Source organism: Giraffa tippelskirchi, chromosome X (genome assembly GCF_054371585.1).
Source record: "Giraffa tippelskirchi isolate mGirTip1 chromosome X, T2T-mGirTip1v1.2.pri, whole genome shotgun sequence".
Taxonomy (NCBI): domain Eukaryota; kingdom Metazoa; phylum Chordata; class Mammalia; order Artiodactyla; family Giraffidae; genus Giraffa; species Giraffa tippelskirchi.
The window spans coordinates 91,216,883-91,238,748 of NC_137289.1; the positions used below are offsets into that span (position 1 = coordinate 91,216,883).

At 37.7% G+C, this 21,866-nt stretch overlaps 1 protein-coding gene across 1 annotated transcript in view; it reads left to right on the forward strand.

Annotated features, from left to right (window-relative positions):
• The window catches only part of OPHN1 (oligophrenin 1), a 658,667-nt gene extending 644,298 nt beyond the window's left edge, over positions 1 to 14,369 (forward strand). The window contains exon 24 of the mRNA XM_081567319.1: positions 10,893 to 14,369. Coding sequence (XP_081423445.1) covers positions 10,893 to 11,112 — 220 coding nt within the window. The 3' untranslated portion in view covers positions 11,113 to 14,369. The remainder of the gene's footprint in view (positions 1 to 10,892) is intronic.
• The last annotated feature ends 7,497 nt before the right edge of the window (positions 14,370 to 21,866 follow it).

Below are 21,866 nucleotides of genomic sequence, written 5' to 3' on the forward strand. Positions count from 1 at the left end.
TAATTGAGTAGAAGAATCAGTTGGATCCTCAAAAGGAAACAAAAATTGTGAACTTTGATGGTATGCAAAAAAAAAAAAAGGACATCCTTCTAATCTAAAATGGTAAAATAAGTGGCTGTTTCTGGGATTTGGGAGAGTAGAGTATAGGGGTTAGGCATGACCGGATGTAATAGAATTACTGCTTCATTAATAGGGCAGAGGTGCTGAATTAGACACCATTCCCCATTAGGCTTTTGGACTCCCAGAATAAGTGTATTACACGGGCTGTTACATTTGATTAAGAGCCTCTGCCCTTTGAGAATTTTAATCTAGTGAATGGGTCCCTGTTTTCCCTCTGGCTTTAGAGGGTATTGTTTCTGGTGAGGAAAGTTATTAGACTTTTTAAGAGTTATCTGTACTGGTTGAGCTGAGATGGCTCTTCCTATATTTCCTCCAGTTGCCCAGACTTCAGGGTTAATTTCTACTTCTGTCAGGGATAAGCATAAGTGTTCTGTAGATTCCACTTCCATATGAATGGACGTATGAATTTCACATAGAATATCTCTTCCTAGGATGAGAGTTGGGCTTTCTGACATTATCAGAAAGGCATAAGAAAAAAAGAATGAAATCCCAGTTACAACTCAACTGCTGTGTAAAGAATTTTGTAATCTGCTTTCCAGAAATGCCACCTATAGTAGCTGACTTAATAGACAGAGGACCCAGATTAGAAAGGAGGGCTGAAAAAGTGGCTCCTGTATTGAGTAGGAAGTTAACAGGATGGCCTCTTACAGTTAGAGTCACCCAAAGCACCTGTGTGGTGATGAGGACAGGAGCCAAAGTAGGAATCCCTGGGCTCCATCAGTCTTGATTCTGGATCTGAGTTTCTGAGCCCTGAAATCTACATCCCTGGGTATAGTTACTCTTCCAGTGATCTCCTTTGCAAGTGGGGCAAGGCCACGGTGGTGGCCTCTGCTTGCCTTGGGGGCATTGTGCCTTAAAGTGTCCATCCTTGCCACAAAGGAAACAGGCTCTAGGGTTTGGCTTTTGCCCTCCCGCCTTTGGAGCCTTAAAGTTAACTCCCTGTAGGGCCATAAAGAGAGCTTTGGCCTTTCTGTTTTCTCTCCTCTCTTTTTCCCTATGTTCCTCTTGATCTCTATTAAAGAATACTGATGTGGCAGGTCTTAGGAGGCACTCTAAATCCATATTGGGGCCAAAGGCCAATTTTTGGAGTTTCCTCCAAATTATTGGAGCCAATTGAGTAATAAATTAGTCTTTAAGAATAAGTTGGCCCCATGGGGAATCTCACACACTAGCAAAGTAATGCTCAAAATTCTCCAAGCCAGGCTTCAACAGTATGTGAACCAAGAACTTCCAGATGTTCAAGCTGGATTTAGAAAAGGCAGAGGAACCAGAGATCAAATTTCCAACATCCATTGGATCATAGAAAATGCAACAGAGTTCCAGAAAAACATCCAGTTCTGCTTTATTGACTATGTCAAAGCCTTGACTGTATGGATCGCAAGAAACTGTGGAAAATTCTTAAGGATATGGGGATGCCAGACTGCCTTATCTGCCTCCTCAGAAATCTGTATGCAGGTCAAGAAGCAAGAGTTAGAACCAGAGATGGAACAATGGACTGGTTCCAAATTGGGAAAGGAATACATCAATGCTGTATATTGTATGAAGAATACATCATGTGAAATACTGGACTGGATGAAGCACAAGCTGTAATCAAGATTGCCAGGAGAAATGTCAATAACCTCAGATATGTAGATGACACCACCTTTATAGCACAAAGTGAAGGAGAACTAAAGAGTCTCTTGATGAAAGAGGAGAGTGAAAAGTTGGCTTAAAACTCAACATTCAAAAAATGAAGATCATGGCATCCAGTCCCATCACTTCATGGCAAATAGATGGGAAAACAATTGGAATAGTGACAGGCTTTATTTTCTTGGGCTCCACAATCACTGCAGATGGTGACTGCAACCATGAAATCAAAAAACACTTGCTCCTTGGAAGTAAAGCTATGACCAACCTCGACAGTATATTAAAAAGCAGAGATATTACTTTGCCCACAAAGGTCCATATAGTCAAAGCTATGGTTTTTCCCAGTAGTCATGTATGGATGTGAGAGTTGGACCATAAAGAAGATTGAGTATTGAAAAATTGATGCTTTTGAACTGTGGTGTTTGAGAAGACTCTTGCGAGTCCCTTGGACTGCAAGGAGAGCAAACCAGTCAATCCTAAAGGAAATCAGTCCTGAGTATTCATTGGAAGGACTGATGCTGAAGCTCCAACACTTTGGCCATTTGATGTGAAGAACTGACTTACTGGAAAACACCCTGATGCTGGGAAAGATTGAGGGTAGGAGAAGAAGGGGATGACTGAGGATGAGATGGTTGGATGGCATCACTGACTCGATGGACATGAGTTTGAGCAAGCTCCAGGAATTGCTTATGGACAGGGAAGCCTGGTGTGCTGCAGTACACACAGTCACAAAGAGTCAGACATGACTGAGTGACTGAACTGAAGTGAACTGTACTGGGGAATCAGGGTTCAAATAAGTGTGGTTTCTCAACGCCTCTCAGAGGCTTTCCAGAAACGCTGTGTGATTTTCTTCCTTTTCCTGAGTCAATCCAGATAGTTTGGAGTAGTTTAAGGACTTAGCTGACGATTTTTAAAAGCCTTAATGCAAGTGGTGAAGTGAACTCTCTTCCAGTCAATACTGTCTTCATTGTGTGCCTAATTAGGATCAGCTATAAGCACTGCCTGGAGTCCTGTAGGTAACCAGGCTGATTCACTGTCAGCCTTCCCCTGCATATTAGTAGAATACCATTCATTTCCCCATTTCTGGGCATTTTTAATTACTCTGCTTCTTTTGTTGTCAGTAAGGGTACTAGTCAGGATTAGCATAACATCTTTCCATGCCATTTCAAAAGATTAGCTAGACTCTGGAAAACACATATAATTGTCAGTATCTTCAATAAAGCTTCCTAAGTCTAATTTAATTTGTCTTAAGTTTTGGAGAGGGAAAGGGACATGGATTCGCATGGGTCCCAAGTCCCCATTAGGAACTTCCTCTAATGGAAGGAGGGAAGGATATAGCCTAGAGATCACCAGAGTTGGTTAGGAGCCACTGGGTTAGGAACTGCTGCTGGTGCCAGAGGTGTTGCCAGAGGCTGTGGCGGCTCCTCTTGGCTAGAATTGGGCAGCCTTGGATAAGGGGGAGAGTTTAAACCCAAGAGTTTGGGGTAAGTTATATAGGCAACATAGAAGGAACAAGCCCACAACTGCATAAGAGGGTGTTTTCTCTCAAGACAAAGAAAACCTTTATATATGGGACTTCTGAACATTTTCCTTCTCCTCTACAAAGGAGGTCTATTTGGAGGATGGTATTATAGTTAAGTGAGCCTTCAGGGGGCCATTTTTCACCATCAGGTAGATCATATTGAGGCCATGCCTCAGTGCAGAAAAAGATCATACACGTCTTTAACAAGGTCTGAGGGTCAAACTTCTTCCAGTTCTTCAGTATACATGCCAAAGGCATCCGCTTTGAGCCAGGTAGGGGACTCGAAGATGTTGCTTCCATCTGAAAGAGAGAAGACCAGCATCCAGCACTCTTTGTCTTTTCTCTGGTTCCTCTCATAGTGGGTGTTCCCTACTTGAGGAGTGAGAGCAAAGAAGCACCAATAACGTATGCTTCCCTCAACTTTGGTGTGCACCCAAGCTTGACCACATTTATCCAGGTGCCCTGGGCCTTTGTCCTCTTCCTGTCTCTATCTTCCTTCCCTTCCACCTAGAGATAGGTAGAGAGTCTAGGTTGGTGGGCTTTCTATGCTCTTGAACATTGGGTATGCCTGAAGTGGAGTTCCCCTAAAGCAAGCTGTGCAGCGCACAAGGTTTGTAGCATTTACATGCACTCCAAAATGATCCTACCTTAAGTGAAAAATCTCATGACCTCTAAATGTTAGGAAAGTGAAATGGTAGCTGTCCTGCAGTTCTCACTGAGGCAGCAGCCTAGCAGAGGTTTTGCTCAGCACCTCCAAGTCAGTTGGCTGGCCAATACCAAGACCTGAGGCCAGTGTCTACTAACTGTGTCTGCCTTTGGAACTCATGCCAGCTTGTGAAACAAAGAGTGGCTCAAGAGACCGTACAGTTAGATTAGATAATGAGAAGTGAATGACAGTATTGAGAGTGAGTGTCTGTGCTTACCTTGAGTAGGCATTGAGGAATCCTGGATGAGCTCCTAAAAGATGAGACAGGAATCCGAATTGTTGTCCATGGAGCTGAAGAATGGAATTCACGAACATGAAAACAGGATTTATTAAAGATGAAGCAAGTACAAAGCTCTCCACATAGACTCTGAGAGGGGCTCAAGAGTGCCCTCAAGGTGGCACTTAAAGCACTTTTTATATCCTTCCTTAAATCACATTAGTTCTAACCAATCAATTTAAGGTCAAGATACTTAACATCTTTATGGCTTCTCTTGATTCTTGGATTAAGTCGCCACCCTTTTTCATGTCCTCTGGCCATTTTACCATGGACCAGATGTGTGGGCTTAAGATTAATGATCTCCAGTTGTTTTTCCCTCAAGCATATGGAACAGAATTTAATTACTGCTCTTCCCTGGATCTGAGGACTGATAGTCTATCAGACTAAAGACACATTCCAGGAATTCAGGACAATGGAGTAGGATATTTGCTGCAAACAATACCCAGGTTTCAGAATTCTACACTGACTGCCTAGTAATTTCTACCTCAGTGAGGCCCTGGTGACCTGTACCTCCACAGGAGACACTCTGACACTAGCAGGTAGTTTTGGTTCAGTCTCCTGTGGGGTCACTACTCCTTTCCTCTGGGTCTTAGTGTGTGCAATATTTTGTTTGTCCCTCCAGTCCCTCCAACACTGGAGTCTCTGTTTCCCACAGTCCTGTGGAAGTCCTGTAATCAAATTCCATTGGGTCAGATTCCCTGCGTATTCCCAGTCCCTTTGTCAGATCCTCAGGCTGGGAAGGGACTTCCCTGGTGGCTCAGAGGTTAAAGCGTCTGCCTCCAATGCGGGAGACCTGAGTTCGATCCCTGGGTCAGGAAGATCCCCTGGAGAAGGAAATGGCAAACCACTCCAGTGTTCTTGCCTGGAGAATCCCATGGACGGAGGAGCCTGGCAGGCTACAGTCCACGGGGTTGCAAAGAGTCGGACACGACTGAGCGACTTTCCTTTCCTTTCCAGGCTGGGAAGATTGACATGGGGTTCAGAACCTTCACAACAGTGGGAGAGCCTCTTTAGTATTATTATTCTCCAGTTTGTGACTCACCCACCAGAAGGGTATAAGATTTGATTTTATCATGACTGCACCCCTCCTACCATCTTGCTGCAGTTTCTTTGTCTTTGGACATGAGGTATCTGTTTTCGGTGAGTTCCAGTGTCCTCCTGTCGATGGTTGTTCAATAGCTAGTTGTAATTTTGGCATTGTTGCAGGAGGAGATGAACATACACCCTTCTACTCTGCCATCTTGAACTACAACCTCACATCAAGCATTTTTGAAAATGCTTCTTATACATGCTCCTTTATGTACAAATATTTATCTTTTAGTCTTTCACAAGTGGCATTACTTCATTGAATGGTACATACGATTTTTTATTTCAATGAACACTACCTGCCTTCCACAAAGTTCTGTATGAATTTATATTTTCATCGACAATGTATGATAATATTTTTCCCTACACCTTCATCAGTATTTTATATTATCATTATTTAAAATTCTTGTCAGTTTGATGGGTGAACAGATCTCATTTTAATTAGATTAGAATCGCCAATATTATAAGTGATCTTTGAGCATCATTTAATTTGTTTTTTAGCCTTTTGGATTCCCTATTATGTGAATTGCTTTTCTTATTTCTCCATTTCAAATTGAGTTGTTTCTCTTTTATGTCTGGGTTTGTAAGTGTTCTTTTTATATTCCAGATATTAGTTCCATGAAAATAATTTTCTAAATCTATTAGTTTTATTTTATGTTTGCTTTTTGTTTTAGAAAGTTTTTGCATTTTGAGGTCAAATTTAAAAATCTCTTCCTTTAAAATTTGGATTTTTAATCTTATATAAGAATTTCATACTCCAAATTTACAAATATTTGCTAAAATTAATAACTGTGTTCCACATTTAACTGTTTAATTAAGGTGAAATTATTTACTTTTGTAACTAGTATCAGATAGCGATTTCTTTCTTTTTTCTAATAATATGACCAATTGTTCCCAAACTATTTAGTAAATTCAACCATTCTTTCAACACTAATGTAAAATACCATCTTTGTCACATATCAATTCACATCTTTATCTGTTTATGGCTATAAATCTATTGTCTGTTCCTAGACTCCATTTTGTTCTATTGATTTGTCTATTCTTGTGCTAATTTACTTTTTCAATAATTAAAGATTCATAACATGTTTTGATATCTGATGGGGAAATAAGTTTCTATGTTACTTTTATTTTCAAAAATATTTTACATATATAGATGCATTTCTTCTTCAGAACAAATTTTAAAAGGAGGTTATTAATTTCCACTTAAATAAGACATATTAGATTTTATTGAGATCCCTTTAAATTTACAGAGCAATTTTGAGAGAATCATCATCTCTTTAATATTTTCTTTCTGTCTTTGAAATGGACATGTCTCTCTACTTATTTGTGATTTTTATATTGTTAAGTAATGTTTTATTGGTTTTAATTTCATATATGTCTTACACATTTCTTGTTATGTTTATTGCTAGATATTTTGTAGTTCTGGTTGGCATTATAATCATTATATTTTTGTCTGTAACATTTCCTAATTGATAACTATGGATGTATGTTTATTTTGTGTCTGAGCTCTGTTATTACACAGTGGCTGATCAGATCTGTGTTACTCAATTTCTTGAGTCCTCACATACGCCTCATATACTTGGGTGAGTGATGTTCTACTAGTCAACTGGCAGGCCAAAATCCTGATTCAGCTTCTTTTAGCCCTCTTCTTTAGTTGACTGAATCCAGTTCTCTTTCTTGTGTAAATTAAACTAAATTTTGGTTTATTCTGAGAATGATCAATGGCCAATAATATCCTCTTTATACCCTCTTTCATTTAGCATTTTACCCTCACTATATCCCTTTAGATCCCAATGCCTATTGTATATAATGGAAGTTCACTGTCTTGGATTGTTCAATACTGGTCTTTTTCTGAGAAGTAGATGGCTACTGCTGCTACGGTGTTATGTTCTCTGTCTCATCCTTCCTGGAATACTCTCAGCTCATTCCATCATGCTGTATGTCTAAAGTTCTTGACACAAAATAGATGCTTTGGAAATGTTGTTTCTATTTATGCTAAAAAATAAAGTAAAATATAATCCTAAAGGACATTCAAATACCCAAATGAAGCAGATTCCCAAGCTTCCTGTCTTATAAGACCTCTACCTTATGTGAAGAGCAATAGTGGCATTCTCTAACCCCTTGGGGGAGTCCAAAGTTTCTCCTATTCTCCTCTCTCTGTCTCTCTCTTTTTTTAACCAAAGAGACAACAGCAAAACAGACTCATTTAAGATATAAAAATGAGGTCACTGGATTCATGAAGTCAAGAATTAAACAGAGGCTTTTTCTTTGGGCTCACTGTTCAGGGGCGCCACTAGCAATTATGGCAATTAGATCCAGAAAACCATGATCTCTGTAAAATTTGGAGGGCTTTTTGAGGAAGGAGGGCATAGAACAAGCTGCTTATCCCTGTATCTGGTCCCTGACAGCCCAACCTGATTCACCCTGATCATAGTGATAGGAAACAACCTTGGGGTTTGGGTCTAGACCCCTGACATGGAATAAAAACTCTATGTTTGCCTAGAGTGTCAGCTTGTCACCTAAGAATTATGTTCTTTGAGGAGTTAGTATGATGGTCTGCAGCTGGTCAAGAATCAGAGTTTTAGGGCCCTAGCCAACATCTCTTCCCATAAGAGACACAGCTAGAGTCAGAGCCAGTATCTCTTCTAACTGTTGGCAGATGTGAGCAGACATTCATTTTATTTTTAGTGTTTAACTTGAAGTTCTGAAATGTGAAATGTGTTCACTGTAGCTTGGAAAGTGTAACAGATGTTGAGAACTCAGTTCTTCAGATCCTAGTCCAGTTCATAATATGTTCCCCAACCTCACACTTGCTCTAACCTGTGTTTCTCCACTGCCCATGGACAGACATTCAAGATGTTGCCTGGATCTCTCAATAAATTCTATTTCACGTCTCTCCATCACTGTACTCCATATGTCCAGTAACCTCTCCATTGCTAACTGCAGGATCTTTTGAAATCTACTGATCTTTTGGATCATCATCTGTTGCTGTTCTCTTTATTTTCTGGGTATCGTGTACTCTGAAGAATTAGATTTTCTGTTAGTACTTGAAACAGAGAGGGAGAAAGAAAAAAAAAAAGAATAGACTGTTAGATCGACCTCAGTTTAATTATTCTGTTGGTTCAAAAATACATATTTTGTGATTTTTGGATATATTTACTTTATGGAAAAATTTTTAAGAACAGAAATTGCAGGAAAAATAGAACAAACATCTCTATTAATCATACAGAATTGGCAATTAATATTTAAATAATTAATGCTGCTATTTTCCATTTTATCATATTTGTTTCAAGTATTTTTTATCTAAGTACATTATTATAGGTAAAGCTAAATCTCCCTTTTATCCTATCCTCATTCCAATGTCACTCCTTTTTTTCCCTTTAAGCAGTTGTGATCATTAATTTAATGGTTGCTTTCCTCTTTTTTATATATTCCTATATACATGAACAATATATGGTAATGTTTTGTGTGTGCTTTAAAAATGTACTATTTGATATTATATTATAGGGATCAATTGATATTTATATGTTTCTATGTTGACTGGTTATGTGTTTTTACAAACATATAATGCATTACTTTTTCTATATAGTCTATCATATACATATGTTGCTGTTCAATCGTTCATTAGTGTCTGACTCTTTGTGACCCCATGGACTGCAGCACGCCAGGCTTCCCTGTCCTTCACCATCTCCCAGAACTTGTTCAAACTCATGTCCATCGAGTCGGTGATGCCATCCAACCATCTTGTCCTCTGTCGCCCCCTTCTCCTCCTGCCTTCAATCTTTCCCAGCATCAGAGTCTTTTCTAAAAAGTTGGCTCTTTGCATCAAATGGCCAAAGTATTGGAACTTCAGCTTCAGCATCAGTCCTTCCAATGAATATTCAAGACTGATTTCCTTTAGGATTGACTGGTTTGCTCTCCTTGCAGTCCAAGGGACTCTCAAGAGTCTTATCCAACACCACATTTCAAAAGCATCAATTCCTCGATGCTCAGCCTTCTTTGTGGCCCAAATCTCATATCCATACATGACTACTGGAAAAACCATAGCTAGATGGACGTTTGTTGGCAAAGTAATGTCTTTGCTTTTTAATATGTTGTCTAGGTTGGTCATAGCTTTTCTTCCAAGGAGCAAGTGTCTTTTAATTTCGTGGCTGCAGTCACCATCTCCAGTGATTTTGGAGAAAAAGAAAATAGAGTTTTTCACTGTTTCCATTGTTTCCCCATCTATTTGCCATGAAGTGATGGGACCGAATGCCATGAGCTTTGTTTTCTGAATGTTGAGTTTTAAGCCATTTCATGCTCCTCTTTCACTTTCATCAAGAGGCGCTTTAGTTCTTCGCTTTCTGCCATAAAGGTGGTATAATCTGCATGTCTGAGGTTATTGATATTTCTCCCAGCAATCTTGATTCCAGTTTATGCTTCATCCAGCCTGGCATTTCACATGATATCCTCTGCATAGAAGTTAAATAAACAGGGTGACAATATACAGCCCTGACGTATTCCTTTCCCAATTTGAAACCAGTCCACGTTGTTCCATGTCTGGTTCTAACTGTTGCTTTTTGACCTTCATACAGGTTTCTCAAGAGTACATATATATCATGCACATACACATCATATATATATGTACACATATATAGGTGTATATATATAGTACATATACCACAGCTATAAAGTGAATGTTTAGGTTTTCCCCAACTGTTTTCCAATGCGAATGTTACTGCAATAAACATCCTTCTACATGTGTCCCTATATGTACAAGAGTTTAACTAGAGATTAAAGAAATATATTTGCTGGATACTGAGGTATATGAGCTTTCATTTTTTCCATTTACAGTCAAATAGATTTCTTAAGTGATTAGAGCAACTCTCATCTCCACCAGCAGTGTAAGAAGGTTTCTATTTACTCACCTTCTTGCCAAGATGTAAAATGATAGCTTTCATAATATTTGTCAGTCTAATGGGTGAGAAGTAAAACTTATTGTTTTAATTGTTTAATTTGCATATTCTTGACTACTAATGAGGTTGAGTATTTTCTCATATGTTCATTATACATACAAGTTTCTCTTCTGTAAATTGGTGATTCATTTCCTTTGGTGACTACTACTTAAAATATTCTGTTTTATTTACTATTGGATATAATTTTAAAATTTTAATTTATTTCACTTTTTGAAAAGTAGATGAATGAACAGAGTAAAGCAAAATCACATGATATAAAATGATATACAATTAAAAGTAATTATGACTTTCTTCCTCTGATCCCAGTCACCCAGTTCCCCTTTCTTAATGCAACTGTTACCCAATTCTATGTATCTTTTCAGAGATCTATGTATTCATACACACAATATTTTTTCTTCACAAATATTAATTTTGCACTTTTCTACACCTTGTAACTTTAACTTAATGTGTTGAAACCCTTTCCATGTAGTGCTGACTTGTTCTCTTTTAAATTTAATTTTATGTTTTTAAATTTAATTTTATGTTTTTAAATTAATTTTTATTGGGATGTAGTTGTTTCCCAGGTGGTGCACTTGGTAAAGAATCTGTCTGTCAATGCAGGAAACACAAGAGACATGGGTTCAATCCTTGGGTTGAGAAGATCCCCTGTAAAAGGAAATGGCAACCCACTCCCGTATTCTTGCTGGAAATTCCCTTGGATAGAGGAGCCTGGCAGGCTACAGTTCATGGGGTCACAGAGAGTCAGACACGACTGAAGATGCACATTATTATTATAGTTGATTTACAATATTGTGTTAGTTTCTGCTGTACAGCAAAGTGAATCAGTTATGCATATACATATATCCACCCTTTTTAAGATTCTGCTCCAATATAGATCATGACAGAGTATTGAGTAGAGTTCCTTATGCTATACAATCGTTTCTTATTAGTTATTTATTTCGTATATAGTAGTGTGTATATATCCTTCCCAATCTCCCAATTTATCCCATCCCCCTTTCTCCCCTTTGGTAACCATAAGTTTGTTTTTTACATCTGTGCTTCTATTTCTGTTTTGTAAATAGGTTCATTTGTACCATTATTTAGATTCCACATATAAGCAATATCATATGATATTTGTCTTTCTCTGTCTGACATTTCATTCAGTATAACAATCTCTAGATTCATCCATGTTGCTGAAAATGGTATTATTTCCTTCTTTCTTGTGGCTGAGTAGTATTCCATTGTACATATGTACCACATCTTTATCCATTCCTCTGTCAATGAGCATTTAGTTTGCTTCCGTGTCCTGGCTATTGTGAATAGTGCTGCAATGAGCATTTGGATACATGCATCTTTCTGAATTATGGCTTTTATCCTGATACATGCCTAAGGGTGGGATTGTTGGATCCTATATTAGCTCCATTTTGGTTTTTAAGGAACCTTCATACTGTTTGCTTTCCATAATGGCTCTACTAATTTTCACTCCCACCAACAGTATAGGACAGTTTCCTTTTTTCCGCATCTTCTCCAGTATGTATTGTTTGTAGATTTTTTTATGGTGGCCATTCTGACCAGTGTGAGATAATATCTCATTGTAGTTTTGATTTGCATTTCTTTGACAATTAGTGATATTGAGCATCTTTTCATATGCCTACTGACCATCTATATGTCTTCTTTGGAGAAATATCTAGATCTGCCCATTTTTTGATTGGATTTTCTTTTTAATATTGAGCTGCATGAACTGTTTGTATATATTGGAGGCTAATCCCTTGTCATTAGCTTTGTTTGCAAATATTTTCTCCCATTCTGTGGGTTGTCTTTTCTTTTTGTCTATGGTTTCTTTTGCTGTGTAAATGGTTTCCTTTGCTTTTTATTTCAATTTAATTAAGTCTCACTTGTTTATTTTTATTTTCATTACTCTAAGAAGTGGATTAAAATGGCTTTGTTCTTTTGTTAGCTATTGTATTGTATTTTGCCATATAGTGTAAAGGCATTTTAAATTAATTTTCCAATTAACAGATAACTATAAGGGATATTTATGTGCTAATAAGGTACTTGAATACATAAAATGAAATTTCTGTAGAGGTGCAAACTTCCAGAAATACACCTGTAGTGTGATTTTAATATAATACAGTTTTTGAAAGGTCAAGTAGCCAAATATTATTAAGGCTACAAGACTTTTGAAACATGTAATTATTAATAACTATATTGAATTTCTACACTATAAAACAGACTAAATCTTACTTTCCAGTGTTCATTAAACACTAAACACTAACCAGTTCATTAAATTTGTAAACAAATTTACAAAATTCGTACAGTTTCCAAGTTTCAAAATTTTTGGAGCAAGTAGTCTATGTATGAAATAGTTTGAAACAACTAACAAATATTATATAATTTAAATATAGAATAACTTTACAATACCTAGTTTACCATTCATTTTCTTAAAAAATTTATTGGTGTATAATTGGTTTACAGTGCTGTATTCCTTCTGTACAACAAAATGAATCAGTTATACATGTACATATTGCACTTTTTAAAGTTTCTTTTCCCATATAGTACTTTACCATTCATGAACATGATCTAGCTCTCTGTTTATTTAGGTCATCTTTAGATGATCAGTGAAATTTCATATTTTTCTCTACAATGGCCATGAGTATTTCTTCTTATGCTTATTTCTAAGTTCTTTATTTTTATGTTTTATTGTGATTATAAGTTATAGGACTCTTACATTTTCAATTGACAATAAATGATTTGTAGGAAAGCTATTATTTTTTATATTTTGTGGCTACATATTTTCTTGATATATGTAATATAAAATTAAAAGATCCTTGCTCCTTTGAAGAAATGCTATGACAAAACTAGACAGTGTATTAAAAAGCAGAGATATCACTTTGCCAACAAATGTCCCTATAGTCAAAGGTATGGTTTTTCCAGTAGTCATGTATGGATGTTAGAGTTGGACCATAAAGAAGGCTGAGTGCTGAAAAATTGATGCTTCAAAATTGTGGTGCTGGAGAAGACTCTTGAGAGTCCCTTGGACTGCAAGGAGATCAAACTAGTCAATCCTAAAGGAAATCACTCTGAATATTCATTGGAAGGACTGATGCTGAAACTGAAACTCCAATACTTTGGCCAACTGATGCAAAGTGCTGACTGACTGGAAAACACTCTGATGCTGGGAAGAATTGAGGGCAGGAGAAGGAGGGGGTGACAGGGATGAGATGGTTGGATGTCATCACTGACTCAATGCACATGAGTTTGAGCGAACTCCAAGAGACAGTGAGGGATAGGGAAGCATGGTGTGCTTCAGTCCATGAGGTTGCAATAAATTGAACATAACTTAGCAACTGAACAACAATTTTCTTAATATGAAAGTTGTTCCTCTTTGAAAACATCTTTATTCTTTGTTGTAGGTTTACCTGGATATTTTTCTGGTTTTGATGAAAATGATTTTATTTCAACTTTATGCTTCATTTGTCCTGCAAGTTTCTTGAAGGACATATTTTCAACTTATGGGAGTTCTGTTATATGTTAGCTTGCAAAGGTTTTTTTCTGTGAAATAATGGATGTGAGATTTTACCAACTACTTTTTCCACATCTGTTGAGATGACCATGTGATATTTTGTCTTTTAATCTGTTAAAGATAGACTTCCTGATTGTCTGTCCTTGCATTTCTGAGACAAATTTCACTTAGCTATGCTTTATTATTTTCCTAATTTGCTGCTGGACTTAATTTGCCAATGTTTTATTTAGATTTTTTTCACTTGTGTTAATAAGCAGCATTATTGCATATTGGTTAGAAATATGGACTCTGTAGTGAAAATATCTGAATTTGAATTATAGCTTAATCATTTATTAGCCCTGTGATCTTAGACAAATTACTTATTTCCTTTCACTATTTGTAAAATAGGGATAATAATTGTATTTATTCTCTATGGTTATTAAAATGATTAAATGTATTCATATACATTCTAGTTATCTCTTACTATATAAAAAATGCAATGAGTATTTGTCTGCATTGGTTAAAATCTATTTCAAATGACAATTTCTGTTCCTGTTCTTCTGTTATATAACAAATAAACAAATATAGTGGCTTAAGACAATGATTATTCTTATTATGTCTTGTAATTATCTTGGATTACTTAGGTGTAAATCAGCTGGTAGCTCAGTGGAGCTGGAATGTCCAAGATGCCTCACTTGTATGACTGGCAGTTGATGCTACAGATGAGGTTGTCTTCGGGGATGCCTACATTTTGTTTAACTATGTGGTTTGGCTTTCTCACAGCTTAGAGCCTGGATCTTAGAGAACATTGCAAAAGAACCAGATGAAGTTGAAAGGCTTCTTATAATTTAGCTTTTGAGGTCTCAGAATACCACTTCCACTGGAGCTCAAGAACTTCTTCCAAGCACATGGAGAATACTGACAGAATTTATTCCTTGTGGTTGTAGAACTGAGTATCCATATTCTTGCTGTCAACTGGAGAGGGAAGGATTTTTCTCTATTCCTAGATGCCACCCTCAGGCCTAAGCCATGTGACCCTCTGATAACATGACAGTTTACTTTTGCAAATAATCCTTTTCCAGTATGCTATTTTCAAGGGCTTATACATAATTGTGACATTGACCATCTCATCACATTTGTAATAGAGTGTAACCTAATAGCAACTATCCCATCATATGCATAAGTCCCACCCACACTCTAGTGAAGTACATGCTCACTAAGTACTGAAAATCTTGAAAGTTTTCATTTTAGAAATTTTCCTATCATAAAGGGCAAAAGGCATGAATAGGGAAACCACAAGAAATAGAAATTGCCATTAAAGACCTGGAAAATAATAGTAATAAAATAAGTGCAATTAAAATGTTGCCATTTTCCCCTTTGTCAGATTGGTAAAGAGTTAAAAAGACTGATAGCTCAGTATTGGGCAGGATGTGAAGAATTTGCCATTTTTACCTACTGACATGACAGCTTACATCCCTGATGGCTCAGCAGGTAAAGAATCCACCTGCAATGCAGGAGACACAGGTTCAATCCCTGGTCCAGGAAGATCACCTGGAGAAGGAAATAGCAACTCACTCCAGCATTCTTGCCTGGGAAATCCCATGGCCACAGGAGCCTGGCATGCTACAGTCCAAAGGGTCACAAAAAGTTGGACACAACAAAGTGATGAAGAGCTTGAAGATTAAAAATATTATTACTTATATTTTTATAGTTTGAAATTTATTGAAGCCCTCTTTGTAATGGCAAAGCAATTAGAAAGCATGTAAGTGTAACGATAATGTGGGATTAGTTAATTAAATCAGATCTTCAAATAGACTTTGCAACCATATTTAATTACTGAGGGAAATCTTCATAAAAAGTAAATAAAATGGTACTGAAGAGTTTATCTGCAGGGCAACAATGGAGAAACAGATGTAGAGAATAGACTTATGGACATGGGGAGAGGGGACAAGAGGGTGAAATGTATGGAGATAGTAACATGGAAACTTATATTACCATATGTAAAATAGATAGCCAATGGGAATTTGCTGTATGTCTCAGGAAACCCAAACATGGGCTCTGTATCAACTTAGAGCGGTGGGATGGGGAGGGAGATGGAAGGGAGGTTCAAAAGGGAGGAGATATATGTATACCTATGGCTGATTCATGTTTGAGTTTGACAGAAAACAACAAAATTCTGTAAGGCAATTATCTTCAATTAATAAATAAATAATATTTAAAAAAATAAAAATGTCCAGACTTATCTCACAAAAAAAAACCAAAAACTTTCCCATTTGCTGGTGTTAAGGGCTCCTTGGAGTTGGGAGTGGTCAGACATAAGGATATTTCACTTCACATAAGAAGCCACTCTTCCACACTTTACCATTCATTCTTTGAGTGTAAGGTTACATGAGGTGTATGTTAAGAAGTTTAAGTGAAGTGGTAGTAGTAGGCATGATGCCATATAAAACCAGATAAGTATAATGCTTTGAGGGAACTCAGACCTGTACTCGCTTTCTACATGAAGAAGCAATGTGGAACACTAGAAAGAGTACAGGATTAAGAATAAGAAGACTTATACTCGAATTTATTTCACTCATTTGTTATGACATCTTTGACATTTCTTTTCACCTTTGTGAGCCTCAGTTTGCTGACATGCAATGAAAAAATTGGACTATATCAGTGCTTCTCAACCTTGACTGCACATCAGAATTATTTATGAATTTTTAAAAATGCTGATGCCTAAGGCCCCAGTCATGACTAATTAAATATGAATTTCTAGGGATAAAGCTGAAAGTACTGATATTTTTTCAAAGGTTCACCTCCCTCATTGAAAATTCTGATGTTAATAGCCATGATTGAAAGCCATTCAGCTGGCTAACTTCGGCAGACAGATCCTCCCAGGTTTGATAATTGAGATCCCACAATTCTTTGAGAGACCAAGACTTGACATTGAGGTGGTTCTATCAGTTCAACACCCCCCTTCCACACACACACACACACACACACACACACACACACACACACACATAACAAAAGCAAGGAGGAACTAAAGAGCCTCTTGATGAAAGTGAAAGAGGAGAGTGAAAAAGTTGGCTTAAAACTCAACATTTAGAAAACGAAGATCATGGCATCCAGTCCCATCACTTCATGGCAAATAGATGGGGAAACAATGGAAAGAGTGACAGACTTTATTTCCTTGTTCTCCAAAATCACTGCAGATCGTGACTGCAGCCATGAAATTAAAAGATGCTTGCTCCTTGGAAGAAAAGCTATGACCAACCTAGACAGCATATTAAAAAGCAGAGACATTACTTTGCCAACAAAGGTCCATATAGTCAAAGATACGGTTTTTCCAGTAGTCATCTATGGATGTGAAATTTGGACCATAAAGAAAGCTGAGCACTAAAAAATTGATGCTTTTGAACTATGGTGTTGGAGAAGACTCTTGTGAGTCCCTTGGACTGCAAGGAGATTAAACCAGTGAATCTTAAAGGAAATCAGTCCTGAATATTCATTGGAAGGACTGATGCTGAAGTTGAAGCTCCAGTACTTTGGCCACCTGAAGTGAAGAACTGATTCATTTGAAAAGACCCTGATTGCTGGGAAAGATTGAAGGTGGGAGGAGAAAGGGACGGCAGAGGATGAGATGGTTGGATGGCATCACTGACTCGATGGACATGAGTTTGAGCAAGACCTGGGAGTGGGTGATGAACAGGGAAGCCTGGCAAGCTGCAGTTCATGGGGTCACAAAGAGTTGGACATGACTGAGCATCTGCACTGAGCTAAGGTGAAACAACTGCAAAGTAGAGGGGGTATAGTGTTGATGGAGAACATAGTTTGTAGTTCACATGTAGCCATTGCATGGACCACCTGACTCATAGTATGTATGGAACCTGACTCCAACTCTGATTCTTTACCTCAAAATTGAAATTGAGTTGTGTTATTTCCCAAGACATTCAGATTTTAGCCCAGGTAGATTCAGGCAGGTTGCTGTTCTAGACCTTCAGGTTATCAGCTCTGATTCCCAGGCAGTCCCCTTTCTGAGGCAAGTATAACCTTCTGGTCCTGCAGCTGCCCTGGCCACAGACTAACCCTACCCATAGGAGACATGCTTCCCTCACCTGGGGGCTGGGTTGATGGCCTCCACCGACTGGGCATCCGTATTATGCTACACTTCCTTTGGGAGGCCCAAAGAATTCATTTCACAAAAGTCTAATTATATGCCTGGAACCAGATCTTTCAATGAATATCAGTTTGCCTGATGTGAATTTCCTTCCCTGTGTTAAGAATCTGATGTTGCTCTGTGAAACTAGATTCTATTTGTTGATTGTAGCTGATGGATCTGCTCTTTCTGGCCTTGTAATCAAGATGACTTTGCATAGAAAGACCCAAACATTGGTCTGGTGTTCCCCAAGGAGAGCTAGCTTGCCTATGGTGGTTCTAAAGCTGTCATTTGGAAAAAAGCTGCAGAAAAAGCAGCACAGGGTACATTATCAGAAGGATCAGCAATCAAATCTGGGAGGTAATACTTTTTTCATCAAATTCAATGAACAAGAATGACATCACCAAGATGAAAACATAGGTCTTTTATAACTTTATTGACCTTCACAAGAAGAATAGCTAACAACTATTCATGGACAAGACATCATTGAGAAAATACTAGAATATGGGATGAAGATGAAGCACTCCCCCTGTACCACAGAGACCAAGACAGATTACATTAAAAGGATAAGAGGAATGGGTACATTTTGACAACATTACCTCTCCCCCAGTCCAGTGCAGCAACACACTGAGAGGTCTCCTCTGAGCCGATAATTCCTCCAGTGAGAAAATAGACCTCAGAATGGACATCCAGCTTACCCAGGATTGTAAGTTGCTTCTTGGTAACCCTTAGTCTTATCTCACCCCATGAGGACTGTAGGGGAATCTGAATGACTTGACCACTAGAAATATGATTATGACAGAGAAAGAAGGAGGGGCTTACAACAACCAGCAGTTTAGATCCTTACAGACCCATTTTACACCTGCAGCAATCAAGTAGTAGTCCCAACCAGCAGCTTTGCTCATATGCAGAGCCAAGACAGGGGCACAGTCTGACCATGGAACTTGCTGGGGTGAAGGTCTGCCTGGTTTGGCTCTTCCCATGAGGAGCCTCACTGGTCCCATAGCTTGAAATTCCCCCATTCATGCAGGGTAGTCCAGTCCACTGCTGAGTGTAGCTCCTGGTGCCACTCAACCAGAAAGCCTGCTTGGAACACCTGAAAATCTGGGTAGCACAGCAATACTTGAGCAGAGCTGATCATCAGCAGACCAAAATCAGTAACCTTGTTTGGCCATGGAACTGGAGCATGAGTAGTCTTGTTTCAAGATCACAAACAAACAAAAAATGTTGTTTGACTTTGAGCCAAATTTCCTGTTTTGCCTAGGCAGGGAGATTATTCATATCCCTGACTATTGCTAAATACAACCTTCAGTCTATCCAAGCAGGGGACCTAACCAAAGCACATGAGTAGCTTCATGGTTCATCCAATGGCTGTGCTTACACTTAAATAGAGAGCACAACCCATGGCTTTGCCTATCTGTAGAGCAAAACAGTTGATCTTATCTGGTCAGGGAATTCAGTGCATAGTCTTTCTGATTTGGACCTCCAAACAATAAGCTGTGCAGGCCCTTGGGCCCAAGGCACTGCCCTGCCAAGGGAGGGAAGCTTATTCATAACCTCACCTATTACTAAGTATAGTATAGTCCTGACAATGAGGTAATCTTAACCAGAGACTCCATGCAACCACAGAGCTCATTCTATAGCTTTGCTTAGAAAGAAATCAAGCCAACATTTCTATCCAATTGTTCTTGGCTGAAGCACTCCCCCCGAACTCTTCTCAGGCAGTGGTCTTGCTCCAAGATAAACCCTGCTGGCAAGTCCTACTTGCCCAAGAGCATTGCCAGCAAATACATCCAGCAAACCAAACTGAGCTGGTAAAGAACTATCTCTGCCAGAGTGATCCTGTAAAGTCTGGAAAAGGAGACCACTTACTCAAATGAGCCAATCTAAGGAATCAGTGATCACAAAAAATCAAATAAACTTGACGCATTAAATCAAACTAACAAAACTCCAATAGCTGACCATAAATAAATGGATGTCTATGAGCTGTCAGACAAAGAATTTAGAATATATCTCCTAAAGAAGTTAAATGAACTACAAGAACACACAGACAACTAGATGGAATTAAGAAAACAATGCATGAATAAAGCAAGAAGCTCTACGAAGAAATAGAAACCATCATACAGACACACATAGACACACCCAGGCACACACACACACCAAAGAGAAACTGTAGCACATAAAACATATAATGACTGCACTAAATAATACAACAGAAAGCTTCAGAAGCACACTTGACTATGCAGAGAGAATTAAGATAGTCTTATAAATATGGTATTTATGGGAGGCAATCAGAAGAAACAATGTCCACATTTATAGGAATTCCATAAAAATAGAAAGGGACAGAAAGTGTATTTAAAGCAGAAATGGTTGAAAACTTCCCAAACTTGGGCAGAGAAATAAGTATATGGGTTCATAACGTGCAAAGTACCCAAAATACATTGACCCTGAACAGAAATACACCAAGACACATCATACAATTCAATTTTCAGAAGTCAAGGACAAAGGAAACAAGTTGAAAGCAGCAGGAGAAAAGAGAGAAGCTATATACAAAAGCACTACTAGAAAAAATTGGACATATTTCTCAAGAAAAACCTTTCATGCCAGGAAATAATAAAATGATATATTCAAAATGTAGAAAGAAAAAAATATCAACTGAAAATTCTGTGCCTGATGTATCTGGCAAATGGAGAGATAAAGAATTTCCTGAAGAAACAAAAAGCTAAGGAAGTTCATTATCACCATGCATGCCTTACAAGAAATTCTAAAGTGAGTTCTCTGAGTGGAGGTAGAAGTCTATTACTAACATAATAAAAACATAAAAGTAGTGTAAAACTCACTGATAATGGTAAGTATGCACTTCTCTAGTGGCTCAGTGGTAAAGAATCTGCCTGCAATGCAGGAGATGTGATTTCGATTCTTGGGTCAGGAAGATCCTCTGCAGAAGGAAAGGCCAACCCACTCCAGTATTGTTGCATGGGAAATCCCATGAACATAGGAGGTTGGCATGCTACAGTCCATGGGGTCGCAAGAGTTGGACATGACTTGACCAATAAACCACCATCACCACCAATGGTAAGTATATAGTCAAAGTTAGATCCTGTAATTTGGTAATTGTGGTGCATAATTTACTTACAGGTCTAGTTTAAAAGTTAAATAACAAAAGTAATAATAAGCATAACTACAACAATCTGTTGTTAGATGTACAATAAAATATGTAAGCTGTTATATTTGAAGATATTTTGTGTAAGCCTCATGGTAGCCATAAGGGAAACCCAAAAGATATTAAAACACACACAAAATAAGGACAGGATAAAACAAGGAAAAATGAGTCTACAAAACATCCAGAAAATCATTAACAAAATGAAAATAATAAATCTTTGCTTATAAAATAATTACTATATACATCAATGAATTAACATTTCCAAGAAAAAGACAGAATGGCTGAATGAAATTAAAAAATGATTCAGTGATATGCTGCCTAAAAAGATTCAATTAACCTATAAGACACATATATATTGAGAGTGAAGGGATGGAAAAAGATACTTTAAGCAAATGGTAACAACAAAAAAAGGTGGGGTAGCTATACTTATACCAAGAAAAATAAAGTTTAAACTAAAAATGATAAAATGAGACGAAGAAGGTCATTATATAATGATAGAGGGGTTAATCTATCAAAAAAATATAATAATTGTAAATACTTATGAGCTCAGCATAGGAGGACATAGTCATAAAAAGCAAAAATTAACAGAACTAAAAGGGGAAAAAAACAGCAACACAATAATTGACAGATTTTAGTACCCTCAACAATGGATAGATCATTCACACAAAGAATTGATAAGGAAACAATGGATTTGGACAACTCTATAGACCAAAAAGATCTAACAAGTATTTATACAGAGTATTCAATCTGACAGCAGCATAATACACAGTCTTGACAATTGGTTCA